Source organism: Oncorhynchus masou, chromosome 29 (genome assembly GCF_036934945.1).
Source record: "Oncorhynchus masou masou isolate Uvic2021 chromosome 29, UVic_Omas_1.1, whole genome shotgun sequence".
Classification (NCBI taxonomy): Eukaryota; Metazoa; Chordata; class Actinopteri; order Salmoniformes; family Salmonidae; genus Oncorhynchus; species Oncorhynchus masou.
The window spans coordinates 73,414,938-73,438,880 of NC_088240.1; the positions used below are offsets into that span (position 1 = coordinate 73,414,938).

Here is a 23,943-nt window from a genome sequence, read left to right on the forward strand (position 1 = left end):
ATGTTGGCCTCCCGGGTGGCGCACTGGTTAAGGGCGCTGTACTGCAGCAGCAGCTGTGCCACCAGAGACCCTGGGTTCGCGCCCAGGCTCTGTCGTAACCGGCCGCGACCGGGAGGTCTGTGGGGCGATGCACAATTGGCCGGGTTAGGGAGGGCTTGGCCGGTAGGGATGTCCTTGTCTCATCGCGCACCAGCAACTCCTGTGGCGGGCCGAGCGTAGTGCGCGCTAACCAAGGTTGCCAGGTGCACAATGTTTCCACCGACACATTGGTGCGGCTGGCTTCCAGTTGGATGCGCGCTGTGTTAAGAAGCAGTGCGGCTTGGTTGGGTTGTGTATCGGATACCACGAAATTGGGGAGAAAACGGGGTAAAATAAAAAAAAACAAAAGAAAACATGTATTATGTTGGTATCAATAACATGTATTTATTCAAGCCCATAATTAGTGGACTTAAAAAAAAGTCCACCAACTAAGGTCTCGTTGGGACAAACCATAGGGCTTATGTCGTCTCAAACACACTCTGGACTGATTGATCTCACCTTGCCATCGTAGTATTTCTCTCGCTTGTCTGTGAGCACTGAGCGAATGACGATGCCGGCATACTCGATGACCATCTCCTGAGCATCGATGTTCCTCTTGCAGAACAGACCTCGGCCGTGGATAGCAGACCTACACCAGAGAGATGTCAAAAGAGGTTCAAGTATGAACAACAGTTCCCATAGCTAATCTCCTTGGCTATTAAAAGGATGCAATGGATCACATTTTTTATTATCAATGGAAATTCATGTTACTCATTTTGCAGCAGAATGACAGAATAGCAGAAAAGGGAGAGGCAGGAAATATAAAGCATGCCTCAGTCCCTAGTTTGCTGTGATAGCTGTAGAGCAGTGGTTCCCAAACTTTCTATAGTCCCGTACCCCTCCAAACATTCAACATCCAGCTGCGTACCCCATCTAGCATCAGGGTCAGCGCACTCCGATGTTTTTTGCAATCATTGTAAAGCCTGTCACACACAAACACACTATACGATACATTTCTTAAACATAAGAATGAGTGTGAGTTTTTATCACACCCCAGCTCGTGGTAAGTGACAAAAAGCAGCTCTTATAGGACCATGGCACAAATAATAATAATAATCAATATTTCTCTCTTTATTTAACCATCTTACAAATAAAACCTTATTTGTTCATCAAAAATTGTCAATACCTCACCACAGGTTGAGAAGGGTGTGCTTGAAAGGATGCACATAACTCTGCAATGTTGGGTTGTATTGGAGTCTGTCTTTAATCATTTCACACAGTCTCTGCCTGTATTTTGTTTTCATGCTAGTGAGGGCCGAGAATCCACTCTCACATACGTACGTGGTTGCAAAGGGCATCAGTGTCTTAACAGCGTGGTTTGCCAAGGCAGGATACTCTGAGTGCAGCCTAATCCCGAAATCTGGCAGTGGCTTCTGATTAAATTCGATTTACACAGAACCGCTTGTTGCAATTTCAATTTCTCTTCTTCAGATATCAGTAAGTGGACTGGAGGCAGGGCATGAAAGGGATAACGAATTCAGTTATTTGTGTCATCCGTTTCAGGAAAGTACCTGTGTAATTGCACACCCAACTCACTCAGGTGCTTCGCTATATCACATTCGGCATGGTCCGTAAGCTTGAGTTCTTTCGCACACAAAAAAAATCATACAATGATGGAAAGACCTGTGTGTTGTCCTTGTTAATGCAGACAGAGAAGAGCTCCAACTTCTTAATCATAGCCTCAATTTTGTCCCGCACATTGAATAGTTGCAGAGAGTCCCTGTAATCCTAAATTCGTATCATTCAGGCGAGAAAAAACATCACCCAGATAGGCAAGTCGTGTGCGAAACCCGTCATCATGCAAGCGGTCAGACAAGTGAAAATTATGGTCAGCAAAGAAAACATTAGGCTCGTGTCAATACTTTGCCCCATGCAAATAATTGGTAGATTTAGATAGTGTTCTCTAAAGTTTCTAAAACTGTTAAAATTATGTCTGTGAGTATTACAGAACTGATATGGCAGGCGAAACCCCGAGGACAAACCATCCCCCCCAAAAATATATTCTGTTTACCACTGTTTTCAATGGCAAGTACTATAATTATAAGCCCAAGTCCTCCCAAATTGCAGTTCCTAGGGCTTCCACTAGATGTCAACAGTCTTTAGTTATAGTTTCAGGCTGGTTTTTGGAAAAAAAGACCCAGAATTTGTAGTGTTTCTAGGTGGCTCCCATTTTGGCTGTAGTGTTTCCAAGTGGGTGGAGGAAAACGCGTTCTTATTTATCTCCGGTAATGAACATACTATTCTCGGTCTTAAATTGTATAGTTTATTTGCATATTAGGATACCTAAGGTTTGATTATAAAGGTTGTTTGACTTGTTTGGAAAAGTTTATTAGTAACGTTTGGGATTCATTTTGTATGCATTTTGAAGGAGGGAAACTGGATGGATTATTGACTGAAGCACGCCAGCTAAACTGAGTTTTTATGGATACAAAGAAGGACATTATCGAACAAAAGGACCATTTGTGATCTTTTGGAGTGCCAACAGAAGAAGATCAAATGTAAGGCATTTTTTACATTGCTATTTCTGACTTTCATGTCACACCTGCCTGGTTGAAATATGTTTTTCATGTGTTGGAATGCAGGGTGCTGTCCTCAGATAATCGCATGGTTTGCTTTCACCATAAAGCCTTATTGAAGTCTTACACAGCGGCTGGATTAACAACAAGTTAGGCTTTATTTTGATGTACTACACTTGTATTTTCATGAATATGAAATATTTATGGTAATTTAATTTGAATTTGGCGCTCTGCAATTTCACCGGATGTTGTCGAGGTGTCCTGCTAGCAGCACGCCTTTCCCAAATTAACAAAGTTAACCATTTTCACTGTAGTGTCCAAAACGTCTTCAAGCTGTCAGGCATTCCCTTGGCAGCAAGAGCCTCTCAGTGGATGCTGCAGTGAGCAACTGTTTGCACGCGTTATCACTCCACTGTGTCTCCCTGTCATGGCTTTTGCACCATCAGTACAGATACCATTTTTTTGGAAAAATAACGTTCCCAAAGTAAACAGGCTATTTTGTCAGGACAAGATGCTAGAATATGCATATAATTGACAGCTTAGGAACTATAAAAATATTGTCTGTGAGTATAACAGAACTGATATTACAGGCGAAAGCCTGAGAAAATCCAATCAGGAAGGGACTCTTATTTAGAAAGCTCTGCGTTCCTATGCGTCCCAATTGAGCAATTGAGCAGTGAATGAGATATCAACCAGATTCCTTTTTCTATGGCTTCCCTAATGTGTCTAGTGTCACAATACATAGATTCAGGCTTTTATTTTGAAAAATGAGCCTGAATGTCAACATTGCGTCAGTGGTCAGTTGGAGTCTCTCAGAGTGTTTTGTGCGTAAGAGACAAATGCGGCCATTGTTTCACTCTTTCCTACTAAGAAGCCATCTGTCCCAGTTGATATATTATCAAATAGATATTTGAAAAGCACCTTGAGGATTGATTATAAACAACGTTTGCCATGTTTCTGTCGATATTACAGAGCTAATTTGGAATATTTTTCGCCGTTGTCATGACCGTAATTCCGGTGGAATTCTCAGCCAAACGTGAAGAACTAACGGAGTTATTTTGGCTACAAAAATAATATTTTTGGAAAAAAAGAAACATTTGCTATCTAACTGGGAGTCTTGTGAGTGAAAACATCCGAAGCTCATCAAAGGTAAACACAAATGCTTGTCTTGCTTTGGCTGTAAAGCATATTTTCAAAATCTAAGATGACAGGGTGATTAACAAAAGGCTAAACTGTGTTTCAATATATTTCACTTGTGATTTCACGAATATGAATATTTTCTAGTAATATTTATGTCCGTTGCGTTATGCTAATTAGTGTCAGTTGATGACAACGCTCCTGGATCCGGGATGGGTAGTTACAATTAATTAACAAACAGATTACCGACCATTTCGAATCCCACCGTACCTTCTCCGCTATGCAATCTGGTTTCAGAGTTGGTCATGGGTGCGCCTCAGCCACGCTCAAGGTCCTAAACGACATCATAACCGCCATCGATACAAGACAGCCGTATTCATCGACCTGGCCAAGGCTTTCGACTCTGTCAATCACCACATTCTTATTGGCAGACTCGACAGCCTTGGTTTCTCAAATGATTGCCTCGCCTGGTTTACCAACTACTTCTCTGATAGAGTTCAGTGTGTCAAACCGGAGGGCTTGTTGTCCGGACCTCTGGCTGTCTCTATGGGGGTGCCACAGGGTTCAATCCTCGGGCCGACTCTCTTGTCTGTATACATCAATGATGTTGCTCTTGCTGCTGGTGATTCTCTAGTACACCTCTACGCAGATGACACCATTCTGTATACTTCTGGCCCCTCTTTGGACACTGTGTTAACCTCTCTGGGATATGTGGGACGGTAGCAAATTACCTTTGTGGGGTCAGTTTTCACCCCACTGAGAAACGCATGAGCTCTTTAGCCCAGAATCATGATCATAGTCACAGGCTCTGTCCATAGTTTTGGCTTTGACCAGGACAAGTTGTGTGCTGACCTGTACACGCCTACAGCCTCCTTCGATGTCCTCTCCAGATGTCTGAAGCGCATGGCCATGGGGAGCTCCAAGCTCGTGGCACGTCTAGGAGAAAAGGGATAAGCAGAGAAGATGATGTGCTTCTGACCTTTCACATTGAACTCTGAGAAAAGAGTCACTAGAGACTAAGACAAGAGGGTAGAACACATTTGTAACGTTGCTTGATTGGGGGAGGTAGTTGCAGAAATGACAGAATGGTTTAGTCCAACCACAAAGATCACATTAGGGGAGTTACAAATACAGGAATGGACAACATTTCAATAGTGAATTAGTCACAGCTATAAAAATTATTGTGTAAACCTGTAGCTGTACAGCTGGCTCCTTTGTTATTCATCAGGCTGAACGAATACATTGATATATCTACCAATTTATAAATGGATCAGTTGTTGATGTGAAAGTTGTTTTTCAAAGGAACAACATTTGCGGCCATGTTCAACAAGTTCTAAGAATGTTCCGCGAGACAAGATCTTTCATGGACGAGCAACTGCAGTATTTAAGCCAAAGCTTCCTTTTTTAAGATATTAGCTAGCTTCCTTTGCGATGGCCAGCATACAATAACTCTGTAATCTGACCTTGTGGATTTGAGTGGGACTTCATCCTCCTCCTCATCGTAGGGGTTGATGTCAGGGAGCTGGCGGTGCTGGGAAGCCAGGAAGTTGAACATGTCGAAGGTGGACTTCCTGTAAGAGAATACAGGAACAAGGTGTTACGTTAAATTTTACAGTATGCAGACTTTCTTTATCATAGTTATTTTGCCCAGCACTGGTGTAGAATTTGGGATGTGGACATCACCCACACACTCTTCATATGTTAATGAAAGGAGCAGCATAGACGTCATACAGGTCTTATTTCCAGCTTACTCAGACTGTGGTATTGGAGTTCACACTCACATCGAAACACAACAGTCACAGACATCCTTTGTTCCTCTAAACCTGACAGCTGTCTACATTCAAAACAGACATTTCACCAATACTCCACACAGAGACTAGCTTCCACTTTGAAGTTGAAAACCACCTACAGAGGGGAAAACCCAGATTCTTTAAACATTTGCTAGACTTTAGTGCTATGGGTTGACCAACTGCAAGGTGAGGACAAAATAATACCGGTTCCCACCATTACACTTGTGGTGATTTACTAATTCTCAGAAACTTCCAAATTAATACATTTATTAAACTTCTTCCAAACTATGACTCATGATTAGGGTTGCACATTTTGGGAATATTCAGAGGTGAAAACTTTCCGTGGGAATTAACGGGAATATACGGGCATTAACGGAAATGCACTACCGTTCAAACATTTGGGGTCACTTAGAAATGTCCTTGCTTTTGAAAGAAAAGCGAATTTTTTGTCCATTAAAATAACATCAAATTGATTAGAAATACAGTGGTGACATTGTTAATGTTGTAAATACTATTGTAGGTGGAAACGGCTGATATTTTATGGAATATCTACATAGGCGTACAGAGGCCCATTATCAGCAACCATCACTCCTGTGTTCCAATGGCACGTTGTGTTAGCTAATCCAAGTTCATCATTTTAAAAGGCTAATTGATCATTAGAAAACCCTTTAGCAATTATGTTAGCACAGCTGAGAATTGTTGTTCTGATTAAAGAAGCAATAAAAATGGCCTTCTTTAATATAGTTGAGTATCTGGAGCATCAGCATTTGTGGGTTCGATTACAGGCTCAAAACGGCCAGAAACAAATAACTTTCTTCTGAAACTCGTCAGTCTATTATTGTTCTGAGAAATGATGGCTATTCCATGCGCGAAATTGCCAAGAAACTGAAGATCTGGTACAAGCTGTGTACTACTCCCTTTACAGAACAGCGCAAACTGGCTCGAACCAGAAAAGAAAGAGGAGTGGGAGGCCCCGGTGCACAACAGAGCAAGAGGACAAGTACATTAGTGTCTCTAGTTTGAGAAACAGACGCCTCAAGTCCTCAACAGGCAGCTTCAATAAACAGTACCCAAAAAACACCAGTCTCAACGTCAGCAGTGAAGTGGCGACTCCGGGACGCTGGCCTTCTAGGCAGAGGACCTCTTGCTCAGTTGTAACCCGGGGCCTCCCACTCTTTCTATTCAACAGTCATTTTCAACATTAATGTATTTCTGATCAATTTGATGTTATTTTAATGGACACATTTTTGTTGCTTTTCTTTCAAAAACAAGGACATTTCTAAGTGACCCCAAACTTTTGAACAGTAGTGTACATGCAAATTAATATTAATACCGTCAATACCATCCTGATGTCCGAGCCGTGTCTGAACCCTGGCTTAGGAAGGCCACTAAAAATTCTGAAATTTCCATCCCCAACTACAACATTTTCTGCCAAGATAAAACTGCCAAAGGGTGTGGAGTTGCAATTCACTGTCTGCAGAGTTCTGTCATGCTATCCAGGTCTGTGCCCAAACAGTTCAAGCTTCCACCATTCTAGAAATAAGTCTCTGACTGTTGCCGCTTGTTATAGACCCCCTCAGCCCCCAGCTGTGCCCTGGACATCATATGTGAATTAATTGCCCCCCATTTATCTTCAGAGTTCATAATTGTAGGTGACCTAAACTGGAATATGCTTAACACACCGGCCGTCCTACAATCTAAGGTAGATGCTGTCAATCTCACACAAATTATCAAGGCACCTACCGGGTACAACCCTAAAATCGGTAAACACGGGCACCCTCATATATATCATCCTGACCAACCTGCCCTCTAAATACACCTCTGCTGTCTTCAACCTGGATCTCAACGATCACCGTCTCATTACCTGCGTCCGTAATGGATCCACGGTCAAACGACCACCCATCATCACTGTCAAACGCTCCCTAAAACACTTCAGCGAGCAGGCCTTTCTAATAGACCTGGCCCGGGTATCCTGAAAGGATATTGACCTCATTCCATCAGTAGGATGCCTGGTTTTTCTTTAAAAGGTGCTTTCCTCACCATCTTAAATAAGCATGCCCCACTCAAAAAATGTTGAACTAAGAAAAGAAAAAGCCCTTGGTTCACTCCAGACTTGAATGCCCTTGACCAGCACAAAAACATCCTGTGGCGTACTGCATGAGCATCAAATAGCCCCTGTGATATGCAACTCTTCAAGGAAGTTAGGAACCAATATACACAGGCAGTCAGAAACACAAAGGATAGCTTTTTCAAACAGAAATTTGCATCCTGTAACACAAACTCCAAAACGTTCTGGGACACTGTAAAGTCCATGGAGAATAAGAGCACCTCCTCCCAGCTGCCCACTGCACTGAGGCTAGGAAACACCGTCACCACCGATAAATCTACGATAGAATTTCAATAAGCACTTTTCTACGTCTGGCCATGCTTTCCACCTGGCAACTCCTACCCCGGTCAACAGCTCTGCAACCCCAACCTGCCAACTTTCTCCTTCACCCAAATCCAGATAGCTGATATTCTGAAAGCGCTGCAAAATTTGGACCCCTACAGATCAGCTGGGCTAGACAATCTGGACCCTCTCTTTCTAAAACTATCCGCCGCAATTGTTGCAACCCCTATTACACTTCTCTTTCGTATCGTCTGAGATCCCTAAAGATTGAAAGCTGCCCCAGTCATCCCCCTCTTCAAAGGGGGAGACAATGTAGACCCAAATACAAACTGTTACAGGCCTATATCTATACTACCCTGCCTGCCTTTCTAGTCTTTGAAAGCCAAGTTAACAAACAGATCACCGACCATTTTGAATCCCACCGTATCTTCTCCGCTATGCAATCTGGTTTCCGAGCTGGTCATGGGTGCACCTCAACAACGCTCAAGGTCCTAAACGATATCATAACCGCCATCGATAAAAGACAATACTGTGCAGCCTTCTTCATCGACCTGGCCAAGGCTTTCGAATCTGTCAATCACCACATTCTTATCGGCAGACTCAATAGCCTTGGCTTCTCAAATGACTGCCTCGCCTGGTTCACCAACTACTTCTCAGATTGAGTTCAGTGTGTCAAATCAGAGGGCCTGTTGTCCAGACCTCAGGCAGTCTGTGGGTGCCACAGGGTTCAATTCTCGGGCCGACTCTTTTCTCTGTATACATCAATGATGTTGCTCTTGTTGTTGGTGATTCTCTGATCCACCTCTACGCAGACAACATCATTCTGTATACATCTGGCCCTTCTTTGGGCACTGTGTTAACAAACCTCCAGAAGAGCTTCAATGTCATACAACACTCTTTCCGTGGCCCCCAACTGCTCTTAAATCAAGTAAAACAAAATGCATGCTTTTCAAACGATCGCTGCCCGCACCTACCTGCCCATCTAGCATTACTACTCTGGACGGTTCTGACTTAGAATATGTTTTACATTTGCACACACTGTATATAGATTTTTCTATTGTGTTATTGACAGTAGTGTTGTTTGTGTCGCACTGCTTTCATTTTTGGCCAGGTCGCAGATGTAAATGAGAACTTGTTCTCAACTGGCCTACTTGGTTAAATAAAGGTGAAATATATATATTTTTAAATGTAGTTGTTTTTTTGCATACATCATCCAGGAGGATCCTCTTGATGGGGCTGTCCATATCGGCAGACTGTGATATGGCCATTTCTTGGAGAGACTACTTCCCCTCCAGGAGACTGTCAAATATGACAAAACCACCCACAACGGGTGTTGCTGTGCAGCTTCAATGTGGTGCTCTTATGCTTCTCACTTTGCTTGGTGAGGTAGATTGCTGCTATAACTTGATGACACCTCACATACCTAACCATTCCCATGGCTCTCTTGTAGAGTGTATCCATTGTTTTCAGTGCCATGATGTCCTTGAGGAGCAGATTCAACGCATGAGCAGCACAGCCTATGGGTGTGATGTGAGGGTAGGACTCCTCCCCTTTAGACCAAGCAGCCTTCATGTTCGCAACATTGTCTGTCACCAGTGCAAATACCTTCTGTGGTTCAAGGTCATTGATGGTTGCCTTCAGCTCATCTGCAATGTAGAGACCAGTGTGTCTGTTGTCCCTTGTGTATGTGCTCTTGAAGAATACTGGTGGAGGGGTGGAGATGTAGTTAATTATTCCTTGCCCACGAACATTCAACCACCGATCAGAGATGACTGCAATACAGTCTGCTTTCTCTATGATTTGCTTGACCTTCACTTGAACTCAGCATCTAGCAAATTAGTAGATAAAGCATGTCTGGTTGGAGGGGTGTATGCTGTGTGAAGAACATTCAGAAATCTCTTCCAATACGCATTGCCTGTGACCAGAGGTGAACCAGTTGCATACACAGCTCGAGCAAGACATTCATCAGCATTTCTCTGACTACATTCCTCCATTGAGTCAAAAAAACTTCCAGGAGGACCATGAGCTGTTGCTATGGATAAGGTGTCTCATCATTTTCACCTCGTATAGGAGTAGAGGGACTTTTGTCAAAGGTTGCCTGTTGTGAGCACAGAGGGAACGTTATTCACTTTGCCAGATGATTTTTCATGTTTGTTGCATTCCTCACATACAGTGGGGCAAAAATGTCAGCCACCCATTGTGCAAGTTCTCCCACTTAAAAAGAAGAGAGAGGCCTGTAATTTTCATCATAGGTACACTTCAACTATGAGAGACAAAAAGACAAAAAAAATCCAGACAATCACATTGTAGGATTTTTTATGAATTTATTTGCAAATTATGGTGGAAAATAAGTATGTGGTCAATAACAATACTCAATACTTTGTTATATACCCTTTGTTGGCAATGACAGAGGTCAAACGTTTTCTGTAAGTCTTCACAAGGTTTTCACACACTGTTGCTGGTATTTTGGCCCATTCCTCCATGCAGATCTCCCCTCGAGCAGTGATGTTTTGGGGCTGTTGCTGGGCAACACGGACTTTCAACTCCCTCCAAAGATTTTCTATGGGGTTGAGATCTGGAGACTGGCTAGGCTACTCCAGGACCTCGAAATGCTTCTTACGAAGCCACTCCTTCGTTGCCCGGGCGGTGTGTTTGGGATCATTGTCATGCTGAAAGACCCAGCCACGTTTCATCTCCAATGCCCTTGCTGATGGAAGGAGGTTTTCACTCAAAATCTCACGATACATGGTCCCATTCATTCTTTTCTTTACACGGATCAGTCGTCCTGGTCCCTTTGCAGAAAAACAGCCCCAAAGCATGATGTTTCCACCCCCATGCTTCATAGTAGGTATGGTGTTCTTTGGATGCAACTCAGCATTCTTTGTCCTCCAAACACGACGAGTTGAGTTTTTACCAAAAAGTTCTATTTTGGTTTCATCTGACAATATGACATTCTCCCAATCTTCTTCTGGATCATCCAAATGCTCTCTAGCAAACTTCAGACGTGCCTGAACATGTACTGGCTTAAGCAGGGGGACACATCTGGCACTGCAGGATTTGAGTCCCTGGCCGCGTAGTGTGTTACTGATGGTTGGCTTTGTTACTTTGGTCCTAGCTCTCTGCAGGTCATTCACTAGGTCCCCCCGTGTGGTTCTGGTATTTTTGCTCACCGTTCTTGTGATCATTTTGACCCCACGGGGTGAGATCTTGCGTGGAGCCCCCAGGGAGATTATCAGTGGTCTTGTATGTCTTCCATTTCCTAATAATTGCTCCCACAGTTGATTTCTTCAAACCAAGCTGCTTACCTATTGCAGATTCAGTCTTCCCAGCCTGGTGCAGTTCTACAATTTTGTTTCTGGTGTCCTTTGACAGCTCTTTGGTCTTGGCCATAGTGGAGTTTGGAGTGTGACTGTTTGAGGTTGTGGACAGGTGCCTTTTATACTGATAAGTTCAAACTGGTGCCATTAATACAGGTAACGAGTGGAGGACAGAGGAGCCTCTTAAAGAAGAAGTTAAAGGTCTGTGAGAGCCAGAAATCTTGCTTGTTTGTAGATGACCAAATACTTATTTTCCACCATAATTTGCAAATAAATTCATAAAAAATCCTACAATGTGATTTCCTGGATTTTTTTCCTGATTTTGTCTGTCATAGTTGAAGTGTACCTATGATGAAAATTACAGGCCTCTCTCATCTTTTTAAGTGGGAGAACTTGCACAATTGGTGGCTGACTAAATACTTTTTTGCCCCACTGTATGATTTGGCACAGTATTTGCAAATGTAATCAGCTTTTCTTTCCACATTCGCTGCAGAGAAATGTCTCCACACGTCAGATATTGCATGTGGCAATATCCTGTAGAGATTAGAAACAAACGAGTAAAAATAAAACAAAAATACAATTCCATGTAGAGAAAAATAGTTAACCTCTTTGGGCTGGGGGGCAGTATTGAGTAGCTTGGATGAATGTCCAGAGTAAACTGCCTGCTACTCAGGGCCAGAAGCTAAGATATGCATATTATTAGTAGATTTGGATAGAAAACACCGAAGTTTCTAAAACTGTTTGAATCATGTCTGTGAGTATAACATAACTTATGTAGCAGGCAAAACCCTGAGGACTAACCATTCACTAACCGTTCTGTCTGTTCAGTGAGTTCTCATTGGCAAACCATATTTCTTAGGCACTTGTTTTCAGTTCCTACCGCTTCCACTGGATGTCACCAATCTTTGGAGTTTGGTTGAGCTTATTCCTTTGTGCAATGAAGAAGTACGGCCATCTAGGAAATGGGTAACACTGTTGAGAGTTGCGCAAGAATTGAAAAGTAGCGTTAGTTTCCTCTCGTCCTCTATTGAAAACAGATAGACCAGTCTTCAATTTGATCGATTATTAACATTTAAAAATACCTAAAATTGTATTACAAAAGTAGTTTGAAATGTTTTGGCAAAGTTTGCAACTTTTGAGATATTCTGTTGCGCACGTTGCGCAAGTTGGAACCGGTGTTTTTCTGGATCAAGCGCGCCAAATAAATGGACATTTTGGATATATATGGACGGAATTAATCGAACAAAAGGACCAAATGTGATGTTTATGGGACATATTGGAGTGCCAACAAAAGAAGCTCGTCAAAGGTAAGGCATGTTTTATATTTTATATTTGTGTAGCGCCTGCAGGGTTGAAATATGCTACTCTTTGTTTACTGTTGTGCTATCATCAGATAATAGCTTCTTATGCTTTCACCAAAAGACCTTTTTAAAATCTGACATGTTGCCTGGATTCACAACGAGTGTAGCTTTAATTTAGTATCTTACATGTGTGATTTAATGAAAGTTTATATAATTTTATTTGAATTTGCTGTGCTGCATTTTCCCTGGCTTTTGGCCAAGTGGGACGCAAGCATCCCCTATACCATAAGAAGTTAAACTGTTTGAATGATGTCTGTGAGAGTAACAGAACTCATATGGCAAGCAAAAACCTGAGAAAAAAATCCAACCAGGAAATGGGAAATCTGAGGTTCGGAGATTTTCAAGTCTTTGCCTATCAGTGTAAATTTGGTCCGATTGCACTTCCCAAGGCTTCCACTAGATGTCAACAGTCTTTAGTCCTGTTTCAGGCTTCTACTGTGAAGGGGGAGTGAATAAGAGCTGTTTGACTCAGGGGTCTGGCAGAATGCCATGAGCTATGTCACGCGTGCAGCCGTGTGAGCGAACTGCATTCCCTTTCATTTCTAAAGACAAAGGAATTGTCCAGTTAGAATATTATTGAAGATTTATGATAAAAACATCCTAAAGATTGATTCTATACATCGTTTGACATGTTTCTACGTACTGTAATGGAACTGTTTTGACTTTTCACAAGTGCCTGCACCTTGTGAATTTGGATTTGTGAACTAAACATGCGAACAAAAAGGAGGTATTTGGACATAAATGATGGACTTTATCGAACAAAACAAACAATTATTGTGGAGCTGGGATTCCTGGGAGTGCATTCCAATGAAGATCAAAGGTAAGTGAATATTATAATGCTATTTCTGACTTCTGTTGACTCCACAACATGGCGGGTATCTGTATGCCTTGTTTTGGTGGCTGAGCGCTGTACTCAGATTATTCCATGGTGTGCTTCGCTGTAAAGCTTTTTTGAAATCGGACAGTGGTTGCATTAAGGAGAAGTATATCTTTAATTCCATGCATAAAACTTGTATTTTCATCAACATTTATGATGAGTATTTCTGTAAATTGATGTGGCTCTCTGTAAAATCACTGGATGTTTTGGAAGCAAAACACTACTGAACACTACATTACTGAACATAACGCGCAATTGCAAGCTGAGATTTTTGGATATAAATATGAACTTTATCGAACAAAACAAACATGTATTGTGTAACATGAAGTCCTATGAACGCCATATGATGAAGATCAAAGGTTTGTGATTAATTCTCTCTCTATTTCTGCGTTTTGTGACTCCTCTCCTTGGCTGGAAAAATGGCTGTGTTTTTTTCCCGTTAACGGGATCTCAGCCGTAAGAAGTTAATCTAACTGCTTAAACAACTCCTTTGTAAGATAAATGTTTTAAAATGAAACATGTATGGAAACAGGTGAATTAACACTCAGTTAGCAGGCTCAAGCAAGCTAAAACCCACATGGTAGCAAAAACTAACTAGCAGAAACTATTAACAAGTTAGAAATGATTTAAACACACTTTGCTGTAGCCTACTAAACTCAGCTAAAAAAGAAACATCCCTTTTCCAGGGCCCTGTCTTAAAGACGATTCATAAAAATCCAAATAACTTCACAGATCTTCATTGTAAAGGGTTTAAACACTGTTTCCCATGCTTGTTCAATGAACCATAAACAATTAATGAACATGCACCTGTGGAACGGTCATTAAGACGATAACAGCTTACAGACAGTAGGCAATTAAGGTCACAGTTATGAAAACTTAGGACACTAAAGAGGCCTTTCTACTGACTCTGAAAAACAAAAGAAAGATGCCCAGGGTCCTATGCCTTAGGCATGCTGCAAGGAGGCATGAGGACTGCAGATGTGGCCAGGGCAATAAAATGCAATGTCCATAGTGTGAGACGCCTAAGACAGCACTATAGGGAGACAGGATGGCTGACCATCCATGCAGTGGCAAGCCACGTGTAACAACACGTGCACAGTATTGGTACATCTGAACATCACACCTGCGGGACAGGTACAGAATGGCAACAACAACAACTGCCTGAGTTACACCAGGAAGGCACAATCCCTCCATCAGTGCTCAGAGTGTCCGCAATAGGCTGAGAGAGGCTGGACTGAGGGCTTGTAGGCCTGTTGTAAGGCAGGTCCTCACCAGACATCACCAACAACAACGTTGCCTATGGGCACAAACCCACCATCGCTGGCCCAGATGGGACTGGCAAAAAGTATTCTTCACTGACGAGTCGCGGTTTTGTCTCACTCGGGGTGATGGTTGGATTCGCGTTTATTGTCGAAGGAATGAGTGTTACACCGAGGCCTGTACTCTGGAGTGGGATCAATTTGGAGCTGGAAGGTCCGTCATGGTCTGGGGCAGGGTGTCACAGGATCATCGGACTGAGCATGCTGTCATTGCAGGCAATCGCAACGCTGCACGTTAAAGGGAAGATATCCTCCTCCCTCATGTGGTACCCTTCCTGCAGGCTCATCCTGACATGATCCTCCAGCATGACAATTCCACCAGCCATACTGCTCGTTCTGTGCGTGATTTCCTGCAAGACAGGAATGTCAGTGTTCTGCCATGGCCAGCGAAGAGCCCGGATCTCAATCCAATTGAGCACATCTGGGACCTGTTGGATCGGAGGTTGAGGCCAAGGGCCATTCCCCAAGAAATGTCTTTCCGGTTGCCTATATGGAAGGGTGGGGTAACATCTTGCAGCAAGAATAAGGGCAATCTGGTGCAGTCCATGAGGAGATGCACTGCAGTACTTAATGCAGCTGGTGGCCACACCAGATACTGACTTACTTTTGATTTTGACCCCGTCTATGTTCAGGGACACTTTATTCAATTTCTGTTAGTCACATGTCTGTGGAACTTGTTCAGTTTATGTCTGTTGTTGAATCTTGTTATGTTAATACAAATATTTACACGTTAAGTTTGCTGAAAATAAACGCAGTTGACAGTGTTCGGACGTTTCTTTTATTGCAGAGTTTATTTACTAGTTAATAAAATATATTCATCCCACCCAGTATTGTAATCAAAACTTACCAGAAAGCATGTTGTCCTTGACTCAGACAGTGTAGTAGTGTGGGCACAATAGCATCTCATTAGTGTGCAAGATCTTGAGAACCAGCTGTACATGTAATGGAAGAGTGGACTGCACGTGATGGTAGAATGCACTGTGCATGCAGAGATTTGCAATTCCATTGAATTGGGGATAGTTTAACCAAAATATGTCACAAAACCTAGAATTGCCTTGTGTATCCCACAAAAAATGTTCCCAAAAAAATTCCCATGGGCAATTTCCAGAAATTTACCGGAATGTTTCCGACCCTTTGCAACCCTACTCATGATACCGAGGAAGTATTGGTGAAATGTTGACAATATATGTAAGATGAATCTGTAAGACAACTCAGACCCAATTTACAAATTACACTCCAAAATAATGACTTCCCTTATAATTTCTATATATAACTTCCAGGGCCCCTGAAGTGAACAGAACACAGGGACACTGACCTGAGGTAGACCTCAGAGCGGGCACATCCAGAGGGGTTGACAGGCAGGTCCTCCTCTTGGCTGATCTGTTTAAAGAAGCGGAAGGCGTGGCTATGGCAGCGGCGGGCCCCCTGGAGCTGCTCCACCAAGAAGACCACTGTGTCGTGGAGCAGGCCCAGCATACGGACACCTGTCATCCCAGAGAAGGACAGCTGCCTAAGCCTTGCCCCTGCCCGCGCCTCCTGGACACAGTCTATCACTGCCCTCCAGGCAACTGAGGAGGGAAAGGAGGGGGCAGAGACATAGAGAGAGAAGAGTAAGACGTGAGTAACACAGCATAACACACAAATGTAATACATATGGAAATTAGCCTACATTTTGTGCTAGATGGTTTATTACACAAGTTAATTCTAGCCAAGTACGAGAACAAGTAATCTTATGTTTTGTCACATGTAGAAATAGTGGGTATTTGTACAGAAATCATTGCCTTGAGTGTTGGGAAATGTAATTATTTCTAAATGAACACTCCACAGATAAGACACATGCAATCCTATTCATTTGCCCTTTCCTCCCTGAAACCTCACCCTCTATGCTGTCTGCCTCCACACTGAAGCCGTCATCGCTTTTGATTTCGAAGCGAAGGTGGGGCTGGTCTCGGCTGGGGGGACACTCATCGTCCTCGTCTGATGGCAGCAGCTCATCATCTGAGCATGATACAGCACCTGACAGGATGGAAATACCACACAGGGTATTTTCAAATCAGGCAGACTTGTTTACAGATATAAGAAGTATCATCAGTCATCATCATCCAAGTCATCGCCATACAGACATACTATTCACACGGTACCATTACACATAAGTACCTGAATATTTGTTCCAGTCAGTCAGGGCACTGCGGCCCACTGCGTCCCAGTTCTGTTTACCCATGTCCCCCCCAAATCGAGGTATAGACAGGCGGTCCCAAGGCCCTGGCCTGTGAGGAATATAACAAGAGAAACACTGAAATCGACTGAATACAGGCTGAATATCACTCACTTTATCAGATACACACTTTAGGGCAGAAATGCAGTGATGACAATTGGAGAGCATCGTGCAAACTAGGAGCTGTATTGTAGATTGGTAAATGAGTGGTGACAATGACAATCTCAGTTATGACTTCAAAAAAGGTTTCTATGCATGACCTGCTCTTAATAGTTACTGACCTCTACATAGCCTATCGACAGTTCTATTTCAGGAGTAAAACGCCTTGTTCCATTTGTCATATCATACTGTAGGTTACTAGTAGGGAGAGGAAGAGTTAAGAGTAAGGTTAAAAATAGCCAGACATGATCTTATCGATGCTAAAGAGAAGAGGCCCACACTGGAAACATGAGCGACGTGCCAATTTGAAAAGAAATAATATTTCAATATGAATCTGACTTTGAGCATAGTTGCAGATGTAGCAACTTAATCACTTTTAAATTAAAACGGAACTCTACAGGAGACTCACTGGCCATTAAACATAAAGGCATGATAATTCTTGTATTATTCATTGGAAATAATATTTGTACATTTTGTCTCATTACTCATTTCATTAGATCACTACCCTGATAAGTTCCAAAAGACTCACCTTGTGCTTTCAGAGTCACTCAAGTGCTCCTCCTTTAGCTTGTCCAGGTCCAACACACCTTTCACCGTTGGGGTTTTAATGCGAACACCCCCAGCCCTGCTGGAGACAGCAGCAAAGCTGTCTTTGGGTACCGACAGGTCCTCCTTAGCACTAGGAGGCTCTGGCTCTAGGAAGTCTGTCTTGGACTTCTTTGTGGCACCAATGCGATCAGAAAGGGAGGACACCTTCTTCATACGGACATGGGCGCGAGAAGGGCGGGGTGTTGAAACAGACAGTGTGGTTGCTGCGGGCTCGGGTTCGATGAGTAGTCCTGGGGGCAGGACCACAGATTTCAGGGAAGGGTTGTTACGGAATGTGGAGGGACTCAGTATGCGCGGACCGGTCCGGTTGGGGGTGTAGTTACTGGCCATGGCTTGGTTGATGATGGCTTGGGCGCTCTCAGTCTTGGTCATGGAGGAACTCCCGTCCTGACCAGCAAACTCAAACAGGTCTGCAGCTTTGTCAGACTTCTCTCTCTGAGAAGTTGTGGAAGGTTCTTTCTTCTTTCTGGGTTTCTTCATCCCTGGTATAGCTCCATCTGCAGATACGCTTGCGTTCTTCCTGGGTTTCTTGACCGCAGTTGCTGCCACTGTCCCATTGCTGTTATAAGTGAGCAGTTGAGTGATGGTAGCTGGGTTCTGAACCACAGGTGTGGCCATCCTAGGGACATGGGTTGGCATGGCAGTCCCTGAAACTAGGGTGGACATTGTACCAGCTGCTGCCAAGGTGGCAGACAGGGCATTGCTCTGAAGGAGGCTGGCTATCTGAGTGACACAATTATAGGAGGGACAGCTCTGACTGGGAAGCTGGAAGGTGTTGCTCTCTGGGTTCTTCACAAAGATCTGGCCCAGGCGGTTGACCAGCAGAACGTGAGGTGTAGGGTCCACGTTGGGACCACCCACTTCCTTAACAGTAAGGATAGCGTGGCCAGGTAGTCCCTGAGGTAACAGCGGCTGTTGGGGCTCCAGTGGCGGCCTGGGGGTGGAGAAGTTGATGGAGATGGTGTGTCCCATGGCAGCTTCCTTCTGCAGAGACATGGAGCTGTATCCGTTAATCATCACAGGGGCAGAGGAGGGCTGAAGTGAAGAGAGCATGGGGTGACACTGGGTGGAAAGAGCATCGGAGAGAGAGGATACAGAGGGAGAGGAGGATACAATGGTAATTGCTGTGGAGACCATGGCCTGGGATTGTGTGGAGAATATAGGCAGAGAGACAGATCCATAAGATGGGAGCCTGACGCTTGATGTTGCAGATAAAATGGGATCAATTTGAGAGGACAAATGTGGAAGTGCACTGTCTGGAATAGGTGCTGATAATTTGGTACAAAAGGTCTCCATGGGCGGCAAGACTGTTGACCCTTGGGAGGATGTCAGGGGTTGTAGCGAGATGCTACTAAGCGGTGGCCTTGAAGGGTTAAAGCCAGGCAAAGAGGACTGCACAGAGGGACTCATTTGTAAAGGGTTCACCTGTGCTACGCTGGGGTTACGGAAGTCCGAGGAGATAAGAGAAGAGGGTTGAAGAAGCTCCAACAGGGCGCCCTGACTACTGCTCAACGAGGGATCTCGTGAACTCTCTGTCAAGTGGTTCATGTAAATGGCAGATCCGTCTGTGGGCGATACAAAGTGGCCGCTGTTAGAATCCAAAAAGAGGTCTTTTGGGTCTTGAGGCTGATGGGTTTCCATGGGAGCATCAACCTGGACAGGGACCAGCTCAGTGAAACAGGTGCTGGGGGAGGGAGGATCACACCTTTCAAGAACAAGTGGAGCCCCAGGGACAAAGTCCAAACCGGAAACTTGAAATAAATCCTCTGGGTAGATCGTATCAGGCACCTTAGTATGGACAAAGTCCAGCAGAGTTCCTTGAAGGGGTGCAATCAGCACTGGTTCGTGGGAGTCTAAGGAGGGGACTGAGTTATTTTGCTCTACAGGAGTTGGGAAGGTGTATAACTGCAGGGGAGTAGTATTCACATCAGCAGGGCTGTATGTTGTGGATGGGTCCACTGCAGCTGGTCTTCGAGCTTCTGGTGAGATCTCAGTTGGCGCAAGGGTCACACTGTCCAATTCAGTCCTAGCTAGTTGTGTGGCATTAAAGGCTTTGGATGGATAATGGGGTCTATACGCTGGGGGAGGTTTTGTAGCGGGGAGGAAAACTCTGGTTGTAGACTTGAAAGGGTTGCTAAGGGGTGACTGATCTGGGACAGGGCTTCCAGGGTCTGCACTTAGACCATTTGTTGTAATTTTTACTTCAGGCGGAACATGTGTTTGAGCTGGGTTCTGAACTTGACTGGCACTCTTCAGTTTCTGAGCCCCATCTGTGGTTGTCACGCTGGCATCACTCTCAGTCCCATCGTCCACACCGTCCAGCTGAGGGATAGATCTTGAAGAGGGAGAGGCAGGAGCCTGGGGTGGGTCCCTGGCACCTGTGCGACTGACCACAGTGTGCGAGAAGTCAAAATAGTGCTCCATGTCCTCATCGGAGGAAGTGTTCCCCCAGTCTTGCCTGGTGGATGCAGCTGAGCGGGTCAGGGCTATACGGGTCTTCCTCTTGCGAACCTCGGGCTCCCAGAACTCCTCTTGGTTGTCGTCGCCCTCCACGTCTATCTGGGCACCACAGTTCATGGCCACTCCCTCATTCACTAGCGTCTCCTCAATCTCAAGCTCAGTCTTCAACTCGGAGACCAGGGCCACGTCAGAGTCCTCGTGGAATTGTGTGAAAGAGCCCCTAAGTGGTGAGGTGCTGTTAGGTGCAGGGTTATCCTCCGGTTCTGGGGAAGCCAGGAAGTTGTGTGGTACCTCCACTGAGTCTGACTGGTTCAGGTCAAAAGACAGCCTGGGTCTAGGGGAGTGCTGGACGGTTGGTGAGAGGGACAGGCAAGGGAAGCTGCCCACACTGTCTTCCCACGGTGGCTGGGGAAAGAGTCCTGAGGTAGAGTGAGTCATGTTCCCGGGGCATCGGGCAGAGGAAGCACTTCGACTTCCGACAGGGCGGGCAGAGGGAGAGGTCAGCAGGATATCAGTAGCGCCGAGGGGAAACAGCGGAGAGGTGGGTACGGAGGCCTTGGGATGCATGGAGCCCCCAGTGCGGAGGGTGATAAGTCCCGATCCAGTTGGAGAGCCCAGGGGTGGAGAGGACATGTCCCTGCGGGTTTGGGAGTGGGGGCTGTGGCGACGAGGCCTGCGTGTCTCCTCCAGGTCACTGATGGTCAGGATGTGGTGGGGTTTGGACTTGGTAGCTCCTGCAGAGGAAAATCAGATAGCAGTGAGACAACTGATTTCTGGGTAATATCTAGAAATCACTCAAAACCTGACAATTGTCTTTTTTTTATTAGAATACAACATTAGCCAACCACGGAACAGTTACCTGGGGAGGGCAGAGGCCGGAACAGTCCTCCAGCTGGTCTCCTGATTTTGGGCCTTGCCCCTTGGTCAGGTTTAGGGAGTGGAGCTGAGAAGCTGGGAGTAGTGGGTCGGGAATGTGCCACGTCAACCTCTTGGGCATCAGATTCTAGAGGTGAAACAACAACAACTCTGTTTCTTATGCCACGTCTAAGTCTTGCTAATATCCACGTTGCAGTGTAAGAAAGCCAACAGTCACATTAATATTTATGCTGAACATAAATAGCAACGCAACATTCAACAATATCAAAAATTTCATTGAATGACCGTTCATAAGTAAATCTGGCTATTTAAATGCATTAGGCCCTAATCTATGGATTTCACATGACTGGGAATACAGATATGCATATTTTGGTCACAGATGCCTTAAAAAAAAGGTAGGGGCGTGGATCAGAAAAGTATCGGGTGTAAGCACTATTTTTGCCTCATGAAGCGCAATATCTACGTTTGGGCATACTGCCAAATTCTCTAAAACAACTTTGGAGGCAGCTTATGGTAGAGAACGAAACATTCAATTTTCTGGCAACATGTCTGGTGGACATTCCTGCAGTGAGCATGCAAATTGCACGCTCCCTCAAAACTTGAGACATTTGTAGTATTGTGTTGTGTGATAAAAATGCACAGTTTAGTGGCCTTTTATTGTTCCCAGCACAAGGTGCACCTGTGTAATGGTCATGCTGTTTAATCAGCTTCTTGATATGCCACACCTGTCAGGTGAATGGATTATACATTATTAGTAAACAAATTAGTGCACAAAATGTGAGCTAAATAAGCTTTTGTATGTATAGAAATTGATATAATATTTAATTTCAGCTCATGAAACATGGCACCAACACTTTACATGTTGCGCTTATATTTTTGTTCAGTGTAGTAGTGAGGGTTTGATGCAGTGTTGTGTTACCAAGACTCTCACCTGACTGGGCGCAGGGGCAGTGTGCTATAGTGCTATTCTCTCCCTTGTCAGGCATCTCTTCAGCAGGTTTCTCAGGGACTGGCGGTCGGACCTCACGGATCGTACACGTGTATTTGCATCGCCGCAGTGGGTTCACCGTGCTCCAGTACCAGCGAGAACACCTGCGGAGAGGAGGAGTTGAAGGAAGTCATAAAAAAAACAAGCCTAAACATGCCAATTTCTCATTCATTATTAATTGTTGCTACTTACCGGTAACCCACTGGGAAGAGTTTTCCTTGCTTTGCAGACAGCTCAGTCAGCATACCTAGCTTTTCAATCTGCAAAGAGCCTGAATTCAGAAAATAACTATGATTAGATGAGCAAAACCCATGACCAGTCCTGTTATACTTATACTCAAGTGAGCTAAAAAATAACAATGTAATGTGTCGAGAAAATATACCAATCATCAAATTGATGTTTTCTGGCTCGAGCCCAGTCAAGAACTTCCTGCGAAGACTGATCCCATCAAAGTCCACGTACATCCTCCGATTCACCTCAAACCCTTGGCCGGTGATGATCTGCAATGGAACAAGAACAAATGTACACATGCGTGAGGAAACTCATTCAGATGTTTAAAAAAACAACACTGCTGTGTAGTCTCAGGACTTTACCTTGCCACTGATGAGGTCTCTGTGTTTGTAGCAGTAGACCTTCTTGTCGTCCTGGAATACACAGTTGCGGGAGCGGGCACACATGAAGTGGTAGTTGCTCTGGCAGGAGGTCAGACAGCAGCCCACTGTGGCACCTGTATGGTTACAGCGCTCACAGCGCTGTGGAAACAAGGAGACAGGTTAGATCAGTCCAGGAGGAGAGAATAAGGGTGGATAATGAGTTTGAGAGAGATGATGGACAGTGGACAAAGATGCACAAATTACAGCTGCTGGAAAAACAAGAATGTCACTGCACAAATAAAGTGAAGCCTTACCATGAAGCGCCCCCTAGCAACGGCACTGTGCACGTGCATCAGAGAGCCATTGTCCTCCTCGAACACCTCGGCGGACCACATGGAGCAGTTGATGTGAGCCCATTCGTTCTGGCCCAGGTACAGCAGCCTGCCCGCCTCCTGAAGGACACACGGAGGAGGTTAGAAATACAGTACTGATGGGTTACCTACTGTGTGGATTTGGTTGACTTAATTTCCTGTGAGTCAAGGGCTGTTATGTTGAAAACGAGTTTGAAGGCTTAGTGCTCTGAAGTCAGAGTGCGGTTTGTGTTTCTTCCACCATGCTGCTCAGAAGTGTTCTGAAACCTAGTTTCAGTCTTACTCACATTGGACTTAGCATCTCCATACTTTTGGCACAGTGAGCATTGCCTCCCGTCGTCCTTGGACCACCCTGTGTCTAGGTCAGCCTTGGACAGCCGTCCCTCAGACTTGAATGGACGTCCCTCAGACATGGATTGCCGTCCGGCTCTTCCCCTTTTCCCTGAGGGACAAATGCCAAACATCAAACCAAAACAATTCCCTTAGGAAATTGGTTGATTCAATATTTTCGTTCTCATAGTTTTTCCTCCCCTCAGTTGTGTAAAGTACCTTTGAGTTTATTAAGCCTGAAAGCCCTGTTTTTCCTAAAATGGAGACCCCTGGTTGGCTCTGTGATCAGTGGGGTGGTGGGGTGAGGCACCTCTTCTTGTTTCACCTCCAGGCGTGGTACATTCTCTGTCTGCAGGCTCCCTAGAGGGGCCCTGGACCTTAGCTCCTGCCTCTCACGCCACTGGGCGTACACATGCTCAGTGGTGGGGGGCTGAACCGCATGGGACAGCATCCCACTGCAAAGGGAAGGAGAATGGATGAAGAAATGGATGGGTGAGGAGATGGAAGAAGAGGAAGTCAAGTTCTGTGTTAGACACCAGCACAAAACTCAAATTTGGA

General features: G+C 44.6%; 1 protein-coding gene across 3 annotated transcripts in view; it reads right to left on the minus strand.

The window, feature by feature from the left end:
• LOC135520478 (histone-lysine N-methyltransferase 2A-like) overlaps positions 1-23,943 on the minus strand; it is a 79,896-nt gene that overhangs the window by 2,861 nt on the left and 53,092 nt on the right. For all 3 annotated transcript variants that reach the window (XM_064946074.1, XM_064946073.1, XM_064946072.1), the window contains exons 19-33: positions 23,605-23,840; positions 23,343-23,497; positions 22,999-23,136; positions 22,685-22,843; positions 22,474-22,591; positions 22,284-22,362; positions 22,035-22,195; positions 21,087-21,230; positions 17,688-20,961; positions 16,942-17,051; positions 16,663-16,800; positions 16,100-16,352; positions 5,195-5,302; positions 4,584-4,667; positions 538-667 (exon numbers count right to left, since the gene is read on the minus strand). In XM_064946074.1, coding sequence (XP_064802146.1) covers positions 538-667; positions 4,584-4,667; positions 5,195-5,302; positions 16,100-16,352; positions 16,663-16,800; positions 16,942-17,051; positions 17,688-20,961; positions 21,087-21,230; positions 22,035-22,195; positions 22,284-22,362; positions 22,474-22,591; positions 22,685-22,843; positions 22,999-23,136; positions 23,343-23,497; positions 23,605-23,840 — 5,287 coding nt within the window. The remainder of the gene's footprint in view (positions 1-537; positions 668-4,583; positions 4,668-5,194; positions 5,303-16,099; positions 16,353-16,662; positions 16,801-16,941; positions 17,052-17,687; positions 20,962-21,086; positions 21,231-22,034; positions 22,196-22,283; positions 22,363-22,473; positions 22,592-22,684; positions 22,844-22,998; positions 23,137-23,342; positions 23,498-23,604; positions 23,841-23,943) is intronic.